The sequence below is a fragment of the Rhineura floridana genome, chromosome 4, assembly GCF_030035675.1.
Source record: "Rhineura floridana isolate rRhiFlo1 chromosome 4, rRhiFlo1.hap2, whole genome shotgun sequence".
NCBI lineage: Eukaryota > Metazoa > Chordata > Lepidosauria > Squamata > Rhineuridae > Rhineura > Rhineura floridana.
Genome location: NC_084483.1, coordinates 171,297,770 through 171,318,598, shown reverse-complemented (window position 1 = coordinate 171,318,598; position 20,829 = coordinate 171,297,770). Strand labels below are relative to the sequence as shown.

The 20,829-nt window shown below is 39.7% G+C and overlaps 1 protein-coding gene across 1 annotated transcript in view; it reads right to left on the bottom strand.

The window, feature by feature from the left end:
• Positions 1-20,829, bottom strand: part of USH2A (usherin) — a 766,975-nt gene that overhangs the window by 646,767 nt on the left and 99,379 nt on the right. Inside the window, exons 9-10 of the mRNA XM_061626123.1 lie at positions 7,495-7,690; positions 5,955-6,085 (exon numbers count right to left, since the gene is read on the bottom strand). Of these exons, the coding sequence (XP_061482107.1) occupies positions 5,955-6,085; positions 7,495-7,690 (327 nt within the window). The remainder of the gene's footprint in view (positions 1-5,954; positions 6,086-7,494; positions 7,691-20,829) is intronic.

The following is a 20,829-nucleotide window of genomic DNA, read 5'->3' as shown; positions in this document are numbered from 1 at the left end:
GACATCAAGGAAAATTTTTATACCCAGCTGGACACCATCTTATCAGAGATACCTAAGGGGATAAAATTATCCTCCTTGGCAATTTCAATGCAAGAGTTGGGTGTGATTTTGATTTATGGCCAGAAACCATTGGGAAAGGAGTTGCAAACTGAATGGCATTCTACTTCTGACTAAATGTGCAGAGCATAATCTTGTTATTACAAACACACTCTTTCACCAGAAAGATAAATTTAAAACATCATGGAAGCACCCTCGGTCGAAGCACTGGCATCTCCTGGATTACGTAATTGTTCGTGCCAGAGATCGTCGTGATGTACTCCTCACTAGGGCCATGACAAGTGCCGATGACTGCTGGACAGATCACCGATTAATTTGATCCACTATAGCCATTAATATTGTTCCTCAATGCAGGCTCCAAGGAAGAAAACCAAGGCGTAAAATGAACATCCACACCCTTCAAGATCCTATTAAGCAAGCCTGCTTTCAAACAACTGTCATGAAACATCTACCTATGGAACTCCCTGAAAACGTTGAGGAACACTGGATTAAACTGAAGACTTCCATTATTGCAGCATGTGAACAAACTATTGGATAGGATACCAAACTAAGAAACGTCAGGACTGGTTTGATGAGAATGATAGTGAGACTGAACATATCACTGACAAGAAAAGGAAAGCCTTCCATATATGGGAAAAAGACATTAACTGTGCTGCTAAGAAAAAAAATCTACGCCAGTGCAAAGGCTGAGGTCCAAAGAAGAACTAGAGAACTTAAAAACTCCTCGTAGATAAAGAAAGCTCAAGAAATCCAGCATTTTGCAGATGCTCACGATGCACGGGGCTTTTTTAATGCCACAAAGGCCATCTATGGACCAACAAATTATGGTACAAATCCCTTATGTTCAATAGATGGTACCAAACTTCTAAAGGACAAAGAGTCTATTGCACTGCATTGGAAATGGCATTACCACAACCTCCTTAATCGTAACTCTTATGTGGCTGATGAGGTCTTCTCGCAAATCCCACAACAACAAATTAGAGATGAGCTTGCAGTATCCCCTAATTTGGATGAAGTCAGTAAAGCCATTAATCAAATGAAGATTGGTGGGGACTAGAGAGAGGGCTTTTTCAGTTGTGGTCCCCACCCTGTGGAAATTATGTAAAACAATATTTTCTAGGCAGAGGAGGGGGGAGAGATAAGAAAAATAAAAATCTCAGGAATACTTTCAGAAAAAAAATTTCTGAGAAATTTCAGTTGAGTTACACTTGAAATAAATGGGACTTAAAATGCTTAGCTTAGGCTGCAATCCGATGCATTCTTAACTAAGGAGTAAGCCCCACACAGCTGGACTTCTGGAGTAACGATGGCCTGAAAGACCACCAGTTCTCCTATAACCTGCTTGAACTTTGAGGTCATTGGGGGATGGCCTTCTCATAGTTCTGTCAGATACAGTACATGGTGATTCATGAGAGAGCATTTCGACTCTGGAATGCCCATCCCTCTTAGGTGTGATTGCCATCTACACTGATGGACTTTTGATGCCAGGCAAATCCACCCAAGCATTTCGCTAAAGTGGTGTCTTTTACTTGGCTGCTGTAGTTATGCAGTATATTATTTGGTTTTATATTAAGTTGTATTTATGAAATGCTGTTTTATTGTATGTTAATGTTGTTCCTAAGATCCTCCGTGGCGCAGAGTGGTAAGTGGCAGTAACGCAGCCGAAGCTCTGCTCACGGCCGGAGTTCGATTCCAACGGAAGGAGGAAGTCAAATCTCTGGTAAAAGGGGTCGAGGTCCACTCAGCCTTCCATCCATCCATGGTCGGTAAAATGAGTACCCGGCATATGCTGGGGGGTAAAGAAAGGCCGGGGAAGGAACTGGCAATCCCACCCCATATTTACGGTCTGCCTTGTAAACGTCACAAGACGTCACCCTAAGAGTCGGAAACGACTCGCACTACAAGTGTGGGGACACCTTTACCTTTTTTAATGTTGTTCCTCACCCTGGGATTGCATGAGCAAAGATTATAAAGGTTATAAATAGCTTAAATAAATAAATATGCATAGAATTGAATTGTTTATCTAGATTGTGCCTCAAACAGAAGACATGGTCATCAAGTAAATTGGCAAACTGGTTCTATAATGGCAAAAGAACTACTTCTCCTAAGCCAGAGTTTTTGTGGGTGCTTCCCCTCTCCCCCATCTAGACGATAAAAACTCATATGATTGTTCTCTTCTGGAATTCTGCATCTTCGTTTAGGTTAAATGACAGATAACTGGTTCTGTATAGGAAAGCATTGATAAAGTGCTGGGAATGGTAAATTATGCTGAGAAAGTGTATTGTGGCCCATTTTTAACACATTTCCTTGAAAATTATCCTTGTGACGTTACAATTAATTTTCATGAGCCAAGGCCTTATTCCTTATGATTCCATCTTCCTTGGGTCAGACCTGGAAACACTTCCTTCAATAATGCCTCTCTATTTCATGTAATTCATTTCAGTCTATACTCTCCAGTCTTATTAATCTATTTTTAATGCCTCTTAATCATTTTGTTCTACCTTGCTCCATTTGCAGCAGTCTATTGATGCCTTATTGAGCTGTACAGTCCAACCCATTTTTCCTTATTTTCTTTTTCATATAATCTTGCCTTTGGACTCATTTCTTGGTCTTAGTCATTGCTAAATTTCTGGCTATTCAAAAACAAAACAAAACACCTTACTCTACCACCTCGAAGTAGAGCGGCTTACAGTTGAATCATTGTCAGTGCTGAAGAACTGCCACATGAAACAAGAAATCTCAAAACTGGCATTTAAATTCTCTTCTTCCCCTCCCCCTTTTTTTATCATATCATGTGACTTTCAAATTGTTTCTGGAGTTATGCTATTGGCCAAAAATGTATCATTATTAAAGGCAGAGAATCAGACACTCTGCCACTGTTCTAATAAGCACAGGGCTCTAGGATTTCACATTTCTTTTTGCAAGCCTAAACCCCAAGCTAGCAATGAGCTCTACACAGTTAGGAGTTATCAAGTCTCGCTGTGCTCACAGCGCCTCTTGAAGGATCAAAGCTACCAGTAAAAGAGTGTCCCTAGTGAGCATAAAAACAAACACAAAATGACAGAAAAAGCCACAAAATGTTACTGGATAAAGGGATTTTTCATCATTGCACCTATGAAGAAAAATTAGTTTCAGGCAAGAATACAATAAGGAAATTGAGTTTGGACTGATCCAGCTCTCAGCCAAAGAAAGGATTTTCTACGTATTTTTCTCATCTTTTGAAAGAGATGGATTTATTCGTGCACTATATGTTTTGCTGGCAAATGAAAGCAGGGAATTAAAATTATTGGTACCATTTTGGCTTTTTTAGATAAATTTAGATAAAATAACAAATTTGTGGTCATTTATGTGTGTCAGCTCCAACTCAGCCTTAGCATGGCGTTGTGCCATCTGACTCGTGCTAACAGACCTTCATATAATCTCATATCCATGAAGAGCAAAAACGAAAAATGAAAGCAGCTCTGTGTCTTAAGAAAATTTCAAAAACATTCAGACAACTGTTTAGCAGCTGGGAATGTGTTGTATTTGAGGTGGGTTGCTTTTTTAAAAAAAGAATAGTATTCTCATAGAGGTATCTTTAATGCACTTTACAATTTATTTTTAATATTATTATCCTTCTTCTGTCCAAGTCCTATGTGAATCCACCACTATTTTGGAACAGTGTTTTCTTAAAAATAGCTTAAATGTTATCCATCCCATGAATTCTTATAAGTTATATTAGTGCCAACAGCAACCGATTAGGAAAAGTATGATGATAAGTGGGACCTGCAACAAAATATTGCAGTATAGAGTTCTCTCTGTTCAGGATTCCAGCCACTTGATTCAATCCCCCTCCCTCTAGGATTGCCTGGTCTCCAGATTTCACCCAGAGACTCCAGTTTTGGGGGGTCCTCTCTGGTTCTCTTGGTGAGGCACCCCAATCTCTAGACTCTTAGCTTTCTTTTTTTTAAATTAAGTTTCTAGGTGGTCTAGTTCAAGAGATATACACCAAAAAGTCAGGGCCCCCCAGCAACTTCTGTTAGTATTGGCTGCTCTAATCTCCGCCCTTTCAGGTTTTAAGCAAATAAGTGAAGTTAGGGATGTGATTGACAAGGTATTTGTTGACCTTCAGGCAATAACTAAACCCCATTGCAAGTTCTGAAAACAATTTCATTTTCCTGCTTGTCTGCACATCAGGAATTCAGTAAGTTTATAGCTTTCAGCAGCATAAAGAGTACTTTCTCTGTGCAGGAGATCTGAATACATTAGGACTTGCTTCTGAGTAAACATGCATAGGATTGCACTAGTACAGAAGATAACAGCAGGATGTTGGTAGGCATGCACAGTAAACAATTTCAGTTATGATTATAATGAAAGGGTACATTGCAAGTTTTTAAATCACTTGTAAAGTAGCATATCATACATTTTATCTTTCAAGTAATTTTTGAACAGACATTTTAAAAAGTGTACATGCTGCAGCTTATGATGCCATTACAGTATGTTATACTTTTTTAATTATAAGGAGTCAAAACAAAATTAAATTTTCCTGGGCAGTTGGAGAGGGCAGTTTATTTGTCTAATTCATAGCCTGTTTTGAAAACCTTCCCAATATGACACTTTAATCCTATACTATTTTTTTAGGGAGTAAAGCTGCAATGCTAATTCCACAAACTTGGGAGTAAACCCCATTGAATTCAGTAGGACTTACTTTTGAGTAGACATGGTTAGGATTGTGCTGTACATCAATGGGATTTTTGAGTGAACATGGTGAAGGATTGTGTTGTAAATGTTTCTCTCCCCCTTCAATCCTTTTTTTTAAGTAATTAGGCAGGGCTTACTTAGGTGTCACTGCTTTTCTTTGATAGACCAAACCATGTGTGTTTTCTCTCTGTCAATTATTACTCACTGGAATTGGATTGGCTATCAAAGTGAGTTTATAGCAGCCCACAGGGTAGGCAGGAAAGGGTAGAGAAACTTCTTACTCATTTCTCAAACTTCTCTCTGCAGTGAAGAGTTAAGCCTGTAAAGAAGTTTGGAGCAGCCACATTAAAAGGTAGGGGCAGGGCATTCCAGGCAAGGGGTTGCCAACCCTGCTTTGATATAGATATCTTTGCAGAGGATCCCTAGTCAAGCTTTATCAACAGCACAACCCTAACCATATCTATTCAGAAGCAATTCCTGTTGAGTTCTATGAGGCTTAGTCCCTTAGTAAGTGTGTTTAGAATTGCGTCTTGCAGGGGCATCCATCTTTACTCCTGAGTGATCCCATCTAACATCTCCACAACACTAGGTTCCCTTTTCCTACAATGGCAAGCAGCAAGTATGCTAGATTAAATGTTCCTTACACAGGCTCCGTAAGCAGGTGAGAAGGAATGATCCGGTCACTTCAGCTGGACCTGGGAGCCCCCTCATTTAGCTAAGATTTCTATCTTAATTTCCAATCGGAATTGTTTTTGTTTGAGTTCTATGCTCCAAGCAACTGTGGTTGATGCTTAATATGTCATTAAGCATGACATCACTAGGGCCCATCCTGTGTCATCACTAGGGCCCCACCCCATGACATCAGTAGAGCCTGCATCCATGACATCACTAGGGCCCGCCCCTGTGGCATCATTGGGGCTCACTGCTGAAATCTCAGGGTTTGGGATGCTTCTGACCTGGCATCCTCTCTCCCTCCCCATTTTCGTCCACACCCACCAGTCAGCATTCCATGGCCACTGAATATGCTTAGCCCTTATTTGGCTGGGTTTGGCTGTCTCCCCCCATTTAGAATTTTTCATATACATTTTTTATACCAGGGTTCCCCAAGCCCGCTAAAACCTCACTATTGTTCATGGGTGGTATAGTTACATAAGCAATGGCACTCACAGCCTGAACACTGGGAAAGTAGGATGACATTCTAGGTCAAATGCACTTACCTTATTACAGTGGCGGCTACTGTTTTTGGTGCCTGCTATGTAGCATTTGCAAGGTTTGCAAACATCCGCAGCTGAGAGATCTGCATCTACATGCCGATAAAAGAAATCTTTACACAGCTCACAGTTTCTTCCTGCATGAAGGAAAGGTTATGCATTATAGCTTCCAATTCATTAAAATTAGCTGTATAATTCAAAATTAAAGACTATTCCTTTGAGAGAATTCTATAATTTTCAGGACGTCCATTTTAATGCACCTTTCATCTCTACCTGCCAATTTAGTGATCCAGAGCATATGAAACAATGAACCTGTTACAAACTGTGTTTTACTCCATTAAACTTCCATCTGTTACATAACACAACATTCCTATAAAGCTATTCTGGATGAATATCTATCCTATACTTTTTTTAAAAAAACAACTCTTAAACCTCCAACTTCCCCTACTGTCCTTAAGAAGGAATGCCAAGAACACTAAAGGAAGTGTCCAAAAATCACCATAAACAAAGCATGCAAAATTATAAATTCAGCAAGTATGTCCTATTTTAATACATTTTACACTGAAGCAAAAATAAATTAAATTACTTAAGTGACATGTGGTATTGAAACATATTTATTTAAAACATTTAAACCTTGCTTCTGCTTGACACAAACCACAACACATTTTGCCAGTCAACCATATCGATTGTCTAATGCAGCCTTTCCCAACCAGTGTGCCTCCAGATGTTGTTGGACCACAACTCCCATCTTTCCTGACCATTGGCAATGCTGGCTGAGGCTGATGGGAGTTGTGGTCCAACAACATCTGGAGGCACACTGGTTGGGAAAGGCTGGTCTAATGCATCCAATAAGGAATGTGTTTCCAGAGCTAGATGGCTGTGATGGACAGTAGATTCTGTTGATGTACCAGAAATCTGTTGTAAAGCTGATTCCCTGGCTCAAACAGCAGTCTCACAAACAACTGTGTGGAGGCAAAGTAGGTTTTGAGGCACACCTGCTCTCATGCAAACACAAAATTCTGAGGCCTTTGGGGGGATAAGGGCTCTTGGGTCCCAATCAGAACTTGTGTTTGCTGCTTTTTTATTGTTTTCCCCCAGCCCTACCTGCTGGGATTTGAACCCAGGTGTTTTAGCATGCAGCACACGTTCTATTTTTGAGCTACAGCTCTTCCCCACTGCATGATGTGACATGTATACTGCACTTACATGGGATGGGAAGATCACAGGCATGAGGTGAATCATGTGCCCAGATGCACATGTATATGCCTGATAACCACATTGTGTTGGTTATGTGGTGGGTAATCAAGACAGTATCTCACCCTAAATACAATATATATACTTTTCCAACCATGTGAACCAGCCAGCCTTAGATCTTTATTTTGTCTAAAGTTTTCTTTATACACAGTAGAAAACAATTCCATTTTCCTGGGTTGATACGCATCATAGAAATGCAAATTTCCTTACAATCCAACCTCAAATGTAATGATTTGCTTTGGAATGATTGCAAGAGCCAACCACCATGAATATATTCTGTTCTGCTAATTACCTGTGGTGTTATGTTGACAGTTATCGCAGACTCCGCCACCTCCTCTATAGTATTCATTAGGAAAAGAATCCATTGTCCTGTTGTAGTGACAGCTTATTGCATGGCCGTAACATTGACAAGGCTTGCAATTATAAGCATGAACTTGATCTCCAGAATGAAAAGGCTTGTCATTGTACAGTGGCCAACAATGATCACACTGGAACAAATGGAGAATAATAAAGAGATTATTGTTAAGAATGCCTACATAGTACAAGTGTATATACCGTACTATAAACCGTACAATGCATGTTGTGGTGCTGCTATTTTTAAAAGATATGATAGAAGACATGCATGATACTTCATTCAAAACACTTTCACAAGACTTACAATGCAATCCTAAGCATGGGTTTAATGGCAGAATATTGTCTACCAACTTTAGCATTTGATTCCGATTCAGAGAGCATCAAATGAAGCTTTGCATATGAATTCCTGCTCATGAGTGTTTCTTATATCAACAGATGATCAGAGATGATCAGGGAACAGATTCCTGGAATCATTTCATACACTTAGTTCAACATTGCTATAGGTGAAAGCACTGACCAACACTAACCTGTATTTCATGTGTGAGGCAGGAACACTGGAGTTGGATGCAGATTATTTTTTTCCATACAGCACATTTTTGTGCTTTCAGAAGACATATAGAAGTGTAATCCACACAATGAAGGTATTTCCACATGCAAGCCCTGCTTGCTATATCAGGAGTTTTTCATAACTCTATGCCTTTTGCCCTAGTTTAGATATTTGGCATCCCCCGCATAATCATTCCCAGGAATATGCAAGCCTGCAGGTGGGCTTGCAAGCAATGAAAAATCAAAATGAAATGAACAGTGCCTCCATGTGGGCCCTATACACACAGCTGCTGCGATTTGTGTGCAACTCCATAGGGTTGCTTGAGGAATTCAAACATTGCAAATTCTGGTACAAACTGACCTGATCTGCACCTCTGAACTAATGTGTAGATCAAATTGCTGTTTGAAACACAAGACTACATGGGAATTACGTAAGGAAAGTTCTAGATTAATTATGCATATTCAGCCTGATTTTTTGTTTCAGTGTTTGAGAATTAAGCACCCCAATGCTGCCAAAGTTAGTTGTAATTTTTCTCCCATTGAAACCAATGGGTAAAAATTAGCCATGATTATCATAAGCCCCATTGCAATATAGTCACAAAAATTCAATTTAGTTGGATTATGCCATACAACAGAATATTATTTCCACTAAATATTTCACACATTTCTTTGATTAACAAAAACTTCAACTTTTTGTTGTAAACCACCCAGAGAGCTTCAGCTATGGGGCTGTATACAAACGCAATAAATAAATAAATAAATAAATAAAACTTCAGTGTATAATATTGTGGACAACTAGAATTTAATGACTGTAAAAAGTATCATTATTAAAAGTAAAACAAATTTCAGTTTGAATCTACAGAGTAGTCTCCAAAAGTTGTTAATATTAAGATAGGGAAAATACTTATTTTTTAGAAGACTGTTGTTATATTAGAGGTCACATTCACTAACTTTGGGTGCTTTGCTAAAACCAGACAAGAAGGAACAGTATAATGTCTTGTAATGATCCTTCCATCATTTGGGAAGGGAGGCTAAATTATTCAAATAAATTGTCCTCTACAAATTCATTGAGCTTTCCTATTCTTAAACCATTTTTTGCTTATGTTTCCCAGTTGCAACTTCAAGGCATATTGTTGTACTAGACAAAACTTGGTCCTTGAACCTGGATAAGCTTGAGATTTCTGCTGCTGTTCATAGAATCAGTGCATTTGGCTAATGGGGAAAACTAAAGTCATTTTTTTTCTTCATAATCAAATAAGGGCCTTTAGTGGCTTTTATGAGGTGATGACAGTATCAGCAAAGGTATGAGTTAGAAGTCTGCAAATAGTCCAGGAGTTGCCTTATTAGCAGCTAGCCTCTTCAGATTTTAATTAGTGATGAGCTCCATTATAAACATATTTCTCTGGAAACATCTTCTCAAGTGCTGATTCACTCTAGATCCTGTATTTTAAGAAAAATAGAGCTTGTGGCCCTTAGTGCAGAGACTTCTCAATAGTGCTGTCACAGTTGCGTGGACCACCAAGCCACCACATTGATTTGCTTTAGATGTCTTGTGAAAACTTTTACATTTGTTTGCGTAGCACTTTGAAATACCAATGGGATAAGTTCCTGGATATCCTGTTGCTGCCATCGTTAAATTTATATTTTTATTTCATTGATTCTTCCTGCATGGACTCAGTAACCATGTGAAGAGTAGCACCCTCACGGCACAATTGTTTCCTCCCTTCTTCCCCAGGAATCTATTTTAAATAATTCTGTAGATACTGGAGGGATCTATACAGTGAGCCACTGCACCAGAGTCGGTTCAGCAACATAGAAAACTCCTACCACATCTTCTTGGTCACCAAACTTCTTACTAACCTAAATAGGAGCTTGTTTAATTTGCTGTCACTATTCCAGCTTGCTCTTTTTGAGATAACTCTGACAACTTCAATTTTAATTGGCTATTTGAAACTAAAATCTCATATGGATTTTCATCAGCTCAGCAAAGAAAATTGTATTCCTGTGGAATAACAACCAAGTTTTTATATGTATAATACAATGGCTCCTTCAGAATTCTGTGTATTACCAGGTTGTCTGGGCATCCGTCTTTGGATATCTGAGAGACAGCACCTTGCTATTTCAACAAATACCTTCCACAAGTTATTTTAGAAATCTAAGAACAATGGCCTGTGAAATTAAATATGTTTGCCAAGAATAACTTCATAGGCAAACCCATCACTACCACAGGCATCTTGGAAAAGTTATTCAGAATTTTTCAGCTTGTAAAATGTCCAGCTTGATCCAGATAGCTCACCCACCCATTGGGTAAGCTATGCTGCTGGGTGTCAGAACTAGTCAGAGAAATCAATTAGAGGATATTTCATTTTCATTCATGTAGAATATATGTGCTGCTTCTGATGTTTTGGATGTTGTGAATGAAGGCAACCTTTTAAGTGGCTTTAAATGGAATTTCGTATTAAAATCCCAAGGTAGGTTATAAATTTAAAGAAAAAAATCAACTTATCCAAACAAGTTAGGGAAAAATATTCTCACACTTTGCTGCATAAATATGAAGCTTGTGTTGAGTCTTTGAAGATGTTAGATGGATTACACTATTTATTTTTAAAGCTAGTTTTAAGCAGCTCTGTATCAAAAGCATAAGTGAATTTGAAGAAAACAAGCTTATAGTGTTTAACCTATCCTTTTCTCTGCAATGTGTGTATATCCTCTCTCTCTCCTAAGCCTACACAATCTGGTCTAAGACTATAGAAAAGAGGAAAAGCAGACATAGTTTGAAATGTGCCGTTAGGTACATCCAGAAGAAAATATAAAATATAATTAAAGTAAGAGATCTCGTGTGAGAGATGTGTGCATTATTATGGAATATGTTCCATAGGGTGTTCTGTGAAATCCACTCATTAGAAGAACCCTGCTGGAACTGGTCAAAGGGTCATCTAGTCCAGATGCCTAAGTAGCCTATAACCAGGAAAGGAGTGCAACATCACTGTCTCAGTAACTGGTTCTCCCTGGCTCTTTCAGTAATTCTGTGGTGACTCATTCTTCCCATCCAGCCCAGCTCTTGAGGCTCAGTGGGACTGAGCAGCTGGGGACAGAGGGAAAATTAGTCCTTTGTTGTATGGTATGACTGGAAGTAAGGTTGGTTGGCAGCAGTGCATGAAACACCACCCTTGTAGAAGATTGGAAGCCACTGAAAGAGCAATCAAAAGAGCAAGGGAAGGCAAAGGTGCACAGGTCAGCAGTACCTGTTGCGGCCGAGGGTTGAAATAAACACACAGACACCAAGGCTGGGTTGAACTAAGAGCCACTTTATTAAACTTTAAACTTAAAATAACTTGCAGAGGTAAACCTAGGTGCGGAAGCTAGTTATAATTGATGTATCTAATTACAGCTATTGGGTGACCACCCTTGCCTGGGCAAGGGTGAGCCATTCTGCTTGCCCCTACCCCTGCCTCACCTGTAGGGTGAGTAGGGGGGCCTTCCCACATCACCAGCCCCCGGGCCCTACAACTCTGGGTGGATGAGGTAAGTTGGCCCCAAATGTAGCCCATATTCTGCCTCCAAGCCGTACAGCTTTGAAGGGCAGGCCTCCAGATCTGCCAATCACCCCCAAAGGTGCCTAAGGGTGTTACCTAGCTGTCCCTTCCAGCTTCCCTTCCTGCACCTTCCCACCAAAGTGTCCAACCACCACAAAATGCAACCACCTGTTAAACTTCAGGTGTCAAATTAGCCAAATCAGCTTAAACAACCAAGTAAACCATGACACCCTCTAACCCCATTCCATCCCGCCACCAAAGTGTGGAGTAGGCAAAAAACCTGCCCACTAACGAGTGAGCAGGGAAAAAATTCCTACTCGGCCCCAAAGCGACCCATTGAGCACACTAAGGCGGGGGGAGGGGGGTCACTCACTGAAGAGGGAGGCTTAAGGGCAGCACGAGCTTAAATAAGCTCTGTCGCCCCGCCTCCCTCGTGCCCGCGCACAGCACGTCAGTGCCAGCTCGGGCACATTAACTGCCCTTATTTGGCAGCCGGGACTTCAATCCCAGGCTGCAAATACGCCCCGCTGCACCAGGCTTTGCCGGGGCAGCGGAGCAGACCTGCAGCTGGCTGGCTTGAAAGACACAATGCAGTTCTTTTGTATGGGTTTGTATGCAAGTGCCTGCTGCTGCTTTCATGTTGCTTTTAACTTTTGGTGGGTAGTCCCATGGCCAGCAGCAGTGGCAGCTTCATTGACAGAGACAGTGGTCCTTGGTATGAGAAAAGGGATGGTCCAACTGTATCTTTATTTTCATCAGTAAGATGTTAGAGGTTGTGCTACTAAGATAAGCCAGCACTGAGACTGTAATAGTGGTGCCATCAATGCTGGGCCATATGGCAAAATGGTAAAAAAAATGGTAAAAATAAAAAACAAAACACTAACCTCTCCACAGTGAAATGGCAGAGAGTGCACATACCCAGCTGCCTGCTGAAGCAGAAACCGTGTAAGTAGAAACTATTCTATCAGATGGATCATATTACATTATGTAATATCGAAAACATGTCCCATGTAACTAGCAAAACAGAGAGAGAGAGAGAAATATCTTCTCATAAGAATCTTATGTCTTGATCTAGTAAAACACCTGATAAAGCAATTCAGTAATTTGGTTCATATTTTATAAGGCAAAAGAGAATGAACTGAGTAAGCAGCAAGAAAAGGGAGTAAAAATAGCAACTTTTGAGAATCTTAGTGTTATGGGTGGCTTATTTAGGATTTTAGTTTTCAAAATGGCTGCAGTAGTAAAAATCCCAAATATGTCTGAAGGTACCTCAACTACAAAGCCCTCATTATTGTTAGCCATCGTCTCATAAATCTGAAAAGCTTTTTGAGTTATCATCTACCTGAAAAAATGACTGTCAAGTCAAACCTTTCTGCATTAAATTTTGATTTTGAAAACCTTTGTGATTAACAGCTATAAATGAACCTACACACTTGATTCTAGTGCACTTTTTTGTATAATAGGATGTTTGTGGACTATCACCCAAGATAAAGAGAATGATGATGAATCCTATAGCTACAGAACCTGCTGACTGCAATCTTCATATAATACAATAAAATTATTCCATAATACTAAAGGCAGTAAAGTATGTATTACCTCTTTCTGTTCAGTTTCATGCCAAAGCTTTTAATAAAAAGTGACATTGATAGTGCCTTATTAGATCTAGCTGTTTTACTAGATCAAGGCATAAGATTCTTATGAGAAGTTCAATTATAACATGGTGTGAATGGGCTCCTTATATTCATATATGGTATGCATTCTTTCCAAATACCAGTTGGAAATAAATAATAAAGCTACTAAAGTTATTCATATTACCCAGTTAGGCTATATGGAAATATGTGTACTAAATGAAGTAAAAAGATGCATAATAAATGTTGAATAATTCATTTCCATCACTGCTTAGGGCAGAAAAACTAGCATAAAAATTATGTACCGTACTATTTTATTTTATTATTGACAAATAGTAAATTTCTTCATTTAAAATGACAGGCATGACTGATGTTTCCTTGAGCAGGAAACAGACCATAAGAGCTCTGCTGTATCAGACCAGCAGTTCTCCCAATCAGACATTGGGATGGTTCACACAGAGCTTTAGTGCAGGTCTGGTGCTACTCAGAGCCCCTTTTAATTTGCATGGATCACACGACATTGCATGCAATCAGCAGCTAGATTGCAGTTTTCCCCTTTAAATCTGTAGTATGTCAATGCTCTTTTAATCTGAAAAGGGAAGGTAAAAATGACTTCAGTTCATATCTCTGAGTGCTTGTAGATGCTTTACTCCAATGCTTTAGGTGGGTGTGTCAATTGTTCCCCTCTCCATGCCCACTCCCTCCTCCTCCCTTCTTTCATTTCATTTTCTGTTGGGCTGCTGGCTCCCGTTCTGCAAGCCTGCTGCAAACTGTGCTTTATTTTTCTTTCTCCCCTAATTTGTGGACAAAAGCATAACACTGTTCAAGGAAATATTTGTATTCCAGCTGGATTGTAGCAGTGAAAATTCAAATAATTGCACTATATGAAACTCTGGAACAAACTGACTGTGCTCAGTTGCTAAGGTAACCAGAGGAAGTGAATATTTGACCGTAAGAGGGCGTGGTCATTAGGAAGCTATGTGATTAATCCTTTCCCTTCAGTGTGAATGAAAAGCACTGGGTTTGCAGCTGGCTTTGAGCCCCCTATGTGGACTGTGCAAACAGAAAAATGGAGGTAAAAGTAATACGATGTTTTGCTCCCATGTGGATAAACCCTTTGTGTTTTCAACACCAGCTAGCTAAATATACATCTGAATAGACCACAAGCAGGGGCTATTTATTTATTTCAAATGTTTCCACTCCACCTAATTTAAAAACAAAACCAGACTCAAAATGGGCTTACAATCCACAACACAAAAACAATAACTTTTTTTTAAAAAAAAATTAAAATCAAAAGGTTGTATCTAAGCTTTACTCAGATGAGACCCACTGAAATTAATGGATATATGTTAGTCATATATATTACTTCCAATGGGTCTACTCTGAGTATGACTAGCACAGAATACAACCCAAGGTATCTCAAATATTAACATCAAAGCTAAGCCTCCATAACAAAATCCAAAAACACCATCACAACTAAGATTACAAATTCATGGAGGACAGGGCTATCAATGGCTACTAGCCATGATGGCTGTGCTCTGCCACCCTAGTCAGAGGCAGCATGCTTCTGAAAACCAGTTGCCGGAAGCCTCAGGAGGGGAAAGTGTTCTTGCACTCGGGTCCTGCTTGCGGGCTTCCCCCAGGCACCTGGTTGGCCACTGTGAGAACAGGATGCTGGACTAGATGGGCCACTGGCCTGATCCAGCAGGCTCTTCTTATGTTCTTATGTTCTTAAGATGTTATAGATAAACTAGCAAAAAGATAATCGTCATATAAAACCTGAAACAACCAGGTTTTCACCAGCTGCCTAAAACAACGCAGTGGTTGGGCCCTGCACACCTCACTTGGCAAGGCATTCCACAAGATGAGTGTCATCCCAGAAAAGGAATCAAGGAAATAATGATAACAGTCCTTTCTCACTGTTTGCACCCAGCCGCTGGTGGTGACAGCCATATAGCCTCTGAACCTGGAAGTCCCATTTTACTATCATGTTGATAGCCCAAGTCCTTAAGAATTTCTCCACTCTACTTTTCTTTCTTTCTTTCAAATTTCTAAGCCATCTTTCAATACTTACTTACCAAGGCAGTCCCCAAATATACAATTTTGTCAATAATAAACATTAACATTGTGTGTTATACCCAATGTAATGCTAAATAAGTAGTTCCATCAGTGCAAGGATTTTTCCTTGTGCAGATGAACTTTCCCCTCTCTCCCCCCCACACCCTAAATCGTAAGAACACAAGAAGAGCCTGCTAGATCAGACCAGTGGCCCATTTTGTCCGACATCCTGTTCTCAGTGGCCAACCAGATGCCTATGGGAAGCGCACAAGCAGGATCTGAGTGCAAGAGTATTCTTTCCTCCTGTGGTTTCCAGCAACTGGTATTCAAAAGCATACCACCTCCAACAGCGGACACAGAGCATAGCCGTCATGGCTAGTAGCCACTGATACCCTTATCTTCCATGAATTTGTCTAACCTTCTTTTAAAGCCATCCAAGTTGGTGACCCTAATTTCCTCCTGTGGGAACGAATTCCGTTTTTAATGATGTGCTGCGTAAAAAGACCTTTCTTTCATCTGTCCTGAATCTTCCAACATTCGGCTTCATTGGATGTCCCTGAGTTCTCTTTATCCACTTTCTCCATGCCATGTATCATTTTATACACTTCTATCATTTCACCTCTAACTCAACCGTTCATTAAATTAAAAGCCCCAAATGCTGCAACTTTTCTTATAGAGGAGTTGTTCCATCCCTTTGATAAATTTGGTTGCCCTTTTCTGAACTTTTTCCAACTCTGCAATATCTTTTTTGAGATGAGGTGACCAGATCTGTACACGGTATTCCATATGTGGTTGCACCATATATTTGTATAACAACATTATGATATTGGCAGTTTTATTTTCAGTTTCTTTCCTAATGATGCCTAGAATGGACTTTGCCTTTTTTCACAGCTCCTGCACACTGGTTGGCATCTTCATCAAGCTATCCACTATGACCCTGATCTGTTCTAGGGGTTCCTATAATCCTCAGGAGCAGATTTGGGGCTGCTGGGAGCATGGGAGGAAGAAAGGGTAAAAGTCCTGTTGCATTAGTAGGAATCCTTGCACTGATGAGATGAGTTAGCCTGGCTGGGAGTTCAGAGTCTATGAGTTCAAATCCCTGCTCATGTCTCCTGGGTGTAAAGGGCCAGCTAAAGATCACCCCCACAGTGAGTGGCTCAGGGGTTACATGCCCTGCCACCTGTGCAGCCGTGGGCATGCTGCATAGTCCCAAGGAGCCCAGTTGCCCCCCAGCTGGCAGTTGAGGACAAGGAAGGGGCTGGCTTGTGCAGCTGTGGCAAGCTAAGCAGGCCCTAGCCAGCTGGGGAGGACTAGCCTCTGAGGGAGGCAATGGTAAACCCCCTCTGAATACCACTTACCATGAAAACCCTATTCATAGGGTAGCCATAAATCGGGATCGACTTGAAGGCAGTCCATTTTTTTCATACAGTTCAAATTAAAATAGAATAAATTTAATAATGGCAAATTTTTAGTAGACAGTGTTAAGATCTTTCAAGACTATTTGGTAGTGGGTCGGAAACAGCATGCCAGACATTATTGTCATCATACAGCTACATCCTGGATGATTGCAAGGATGGCTCTCCCTCACTGCTTTCTGAAGCAGAAATATCCCAGGGGGCATTTTCTGGAAAATAATCTTTATTACAAGTGATTTTTGAGTGTACTCCTTGTGCTTTTTGTAACCATGAATAATCTACCATATATCTTTAAAAGTTTCCGCTCTTTCATTGCTCCATTAAGCTAATTTGTTTTGTGAAATCTTCTGTTCAAAATACGTGTTTCCCAGTGTTTCTTTATGATGAGTCTCTTGCTCTTTTAGCATCATTATTTAGTTTCTTAGAAGCTTTGATTATTTGTGCCATTAGTCTAAAGAATATTTATCTGAATGCACCACTCTCTATATATACTTGGTTTGTTATATATTTATACCCCCCAAGAATACATTAAAGTGCAATTATATTCTAGAAACATAGATTCACAAAATTCATTCATCAACTTTATTTTATATGACCTATAAATAAAGTTTGTCTTGACACTGAGATAGTAAGATGAGTCAAACATGGAAATTTGTTCTAATATCCAGATCTTAGAAAAGTTGAGATTATTATAGCATTCCATGTTGGAAAGACACCTAAACCAATGTAGATTCGACTACTGCCATACTTTAAAAGACAGAGATAGTCAGAATATTTTCACCTATCTTACAATTATTGTGTCACTACATTATAACTGACATGTAATAAATAAGGCACAGTTAACATCAAAATTATAGTTAAAAGATACTGGCCTATTTTAATTTAAAATGTTCCCGTCAAAAGAATTCTGCTTTCTCCTGTAGATGACATTACATAAAAAGAGATACTTATAAACAGATGAAGTTTCAAGCCATAATAAAGCTACTCTTGCAATCAGGTGGAGATCATACCATACCTTCCAAAGCCTTCCTTCATGATTTTAATCTCCGTGGATTCATTAATCTGGAATAGCATCAGTTCATTCTGTAACACTTCCTGCAATCATTTTATCCATAAACATGCTATTGAAGGACATTTCACCCAAGACAAATTTCCTGTGCAAATGTTTCTACTGGCTGCTTTCAGACATGGGTCTTATTGTGTTAGTTTAAAGGAGTACAATGGTAGTGTGTCTCTAAAATACTTTTCACACTGCAGTGCCTGTTGTGTTAAGGAACAGCAGCTTTTTCAGCTGATATACTGGCATTTCGCGCAAATGTCTTTCACATGGCTGAAATGTGAAATTTGTTTAAATCTTCACCAGAGTTGGCTGTGGAGACCTTGTCCAAGTACCTGGAATCTGTGAGTGGATGGATGGGAAGGAACAAGCTGAAGCTGAACCCCGATAAGACCGAGGTGCTACTTGTGGGGGACAAAAGAAGGTTGGGAGATGTTGACCTGAAGTTCAATGGGGTGAGTTTATCCCTGAAGGACCAGGTCCGCAGCCTTGGGGTTGTACTTGACTCCAGGCTGTCCATGGAGGCTCAGATTTTGGCGGTGAGCCGGGCAGCCTGGTATCAACTACACCTCATACGAAGGCTGCAACCCTACCTTCCTGCTCATCAGCTCCCCCTGGTAGTACACGCCCTGGTCACCTCGCGTTTGGACTACTGTAATGCGCTCTACGTGGGGTTACCCTTGAAAACGGTCCGGAAATTACAACTTATACAAAATGCGGCGGCTCGACTACTTACGAATAGTCGCCGCCGGGATCACATCACACCAGTGTTGTTCGATCTACACTGGCTTCCAGTTGTTTTCCGGGCCCAATTCAAGGTGTTGGTATTAACCTTTAAATCCCTATACGGTCTCGGCCCAGTTTATCTGATGGAGCGCCTCCAATTATGCCGCCCGACAAGATCAGCCACTCAAGGCCTTCTCTCAATCCCACCGACAAAAACAGCTAGATTGGCGGGTACAAGAGAGAGGGCATTCTCAGTGGCGGCCCCCACTCTCTGGAACTCCCTCCCACAAGATCTCCGGCACGCCTCTTCCCTAAATGTATTCCGTAAAGCCTTAAAGACCTGGCTCTTTCAACAGGCCTTTGGGATCTCCGGGGAGGGTTAATTACTGTGACTGAAATGCCTCCTACCCTGTTTTAATATTGTTGCTGCTGTATTATTCTCATACTGTTTTTTATTGTATTATTGTATTTTATCTCATTGTGTTTTAACTGTTTTGTACGTCGCCTAGAGTGGCCTTTGGCCAGATAGGCGACACAGAAATTAAATTTATTATTATTATTATTATTATTATTATTATTATTATTATTAAATGAACAATTTTTGTTTTTGTCCCTCACCCATTATACACATGCACACTGTAGTTCCCCACTGTGTAGAAGGTCTAAGGTCTCATCCTGTCACCATGCAACCCCTCTTCCTTTAGCATCTTCATACTCATGTTTTTAGTTGTATAGGCACAGGGGTGTGTGTGTAAAATGCTACTGCTATCCGGGCCTACACCGGAATACCAGTACAATTTTCATCAGGCAAAAAAAAGTGTGCACCTAAAGAGTAGGAACACACTGCATGTTGGAATGCCTGTTACATGGGCAGCTACAGCTAGCAAAAAACTCCCACAATTTTTTGGGTTCCCAACCTTGCAAATGGATTATTTCTGGTATTATTTATCACAAAAATTAGCACTAAACTTCCAGTATATTCCACAAAATTTTCAGAACTAGCTTGTACGTCAGATGAAAGATCAAATATAACACACAAATTACAAGGTAAGAAATCATCAGAATAAAGGAATAAAGTGCAGTGTGAAAGCAGCCACTGTGTAGGCAATTCTATGAAGTCCACATAAAGCTATAACATGGAACATGGCATGAACACATATACAGAAATTTCCTACTAAGAAAATTATATCTGGTGGGAGAATCATCCTTTTAGCACACCAATCACCCTGTGCTTATAATCAAGATCTCTTGATTTAGATTAGTGAAACTATCATTTAAATTCATCTCTGATATCCATGGCTAATTCCATTCTTTAAAGGGAAAGGTTTTCATTTAGAAAATCATTTAGAAAATGAGAAAACTGGTTATTGAGAAATTCTGTGCCCCATGTTATATGCTTAGCAACCATATTCACCATGTTGGTATGTTTTTTGTTTTTTTTAAAAAGAACAAATATAGTTTTATTGAATAATGGGTAGCATAATTTTAGGTGGTGCAATATCTAAGTTTTAAATTACCTTTTAATGATGCTAATGTTAACGCTGTATAATAATCATATATGCATTTGATAGTGGTGTGAGAATTTGGCATGCATGCAGGCTGAAAAAAAGTTCAGCATTCACTGATCTCTCATAATACAGCCACCCACATCTCTCATTGTGTGCCATGCCAGCCTGGAAACTCAGCATGAGCTAATTGTTTTCCAGAGGCAACTAATATTTAGAAGACTTCAGGTGACTTTGCCCAGAAATCCATGCAGACAGATATTTGGTTGTATATTATACTCTACAAAATTTAGCCTGATCTATTATGATCTATCCCTGCAGCAGTGGAAAGATTAAAGATGCAGTGACTCTAAGAGGGTTCATTTAAACAATGTGCCCTAAGCGTTTTGATTGTATTTCATCACTGACACAAATCTATATAATCTGTCAGTTTTCAAACTTTGGAAGCATCCTCTATTAGACCTTTGAGTGCTGTTCAGGGCAACAAAGTGGATGTAGTTTGAGACTACAAAATCTTAAGCCAACACAAAATATCACAAAAATTACAGAATGAACCAGAGTAAAATATACCACTGATTTCAGTGGGTCTGCTCTGAATATTATCAACATTGGATACCACCCAATATTTGCAAGTGAGTAAAATTCATTTTGTTTTAATTCTTTGTTAGTACAAACTGACAGTATAACATAAAAAAAAGAAATAATTTACCATACTTGTTTGACTGAAAGAAGGATTCTTTGGTGTAATCCTATATATGTCTAGTCAGAAATAAGTTGCATTAAGTTTCATAGAGCTTACTCC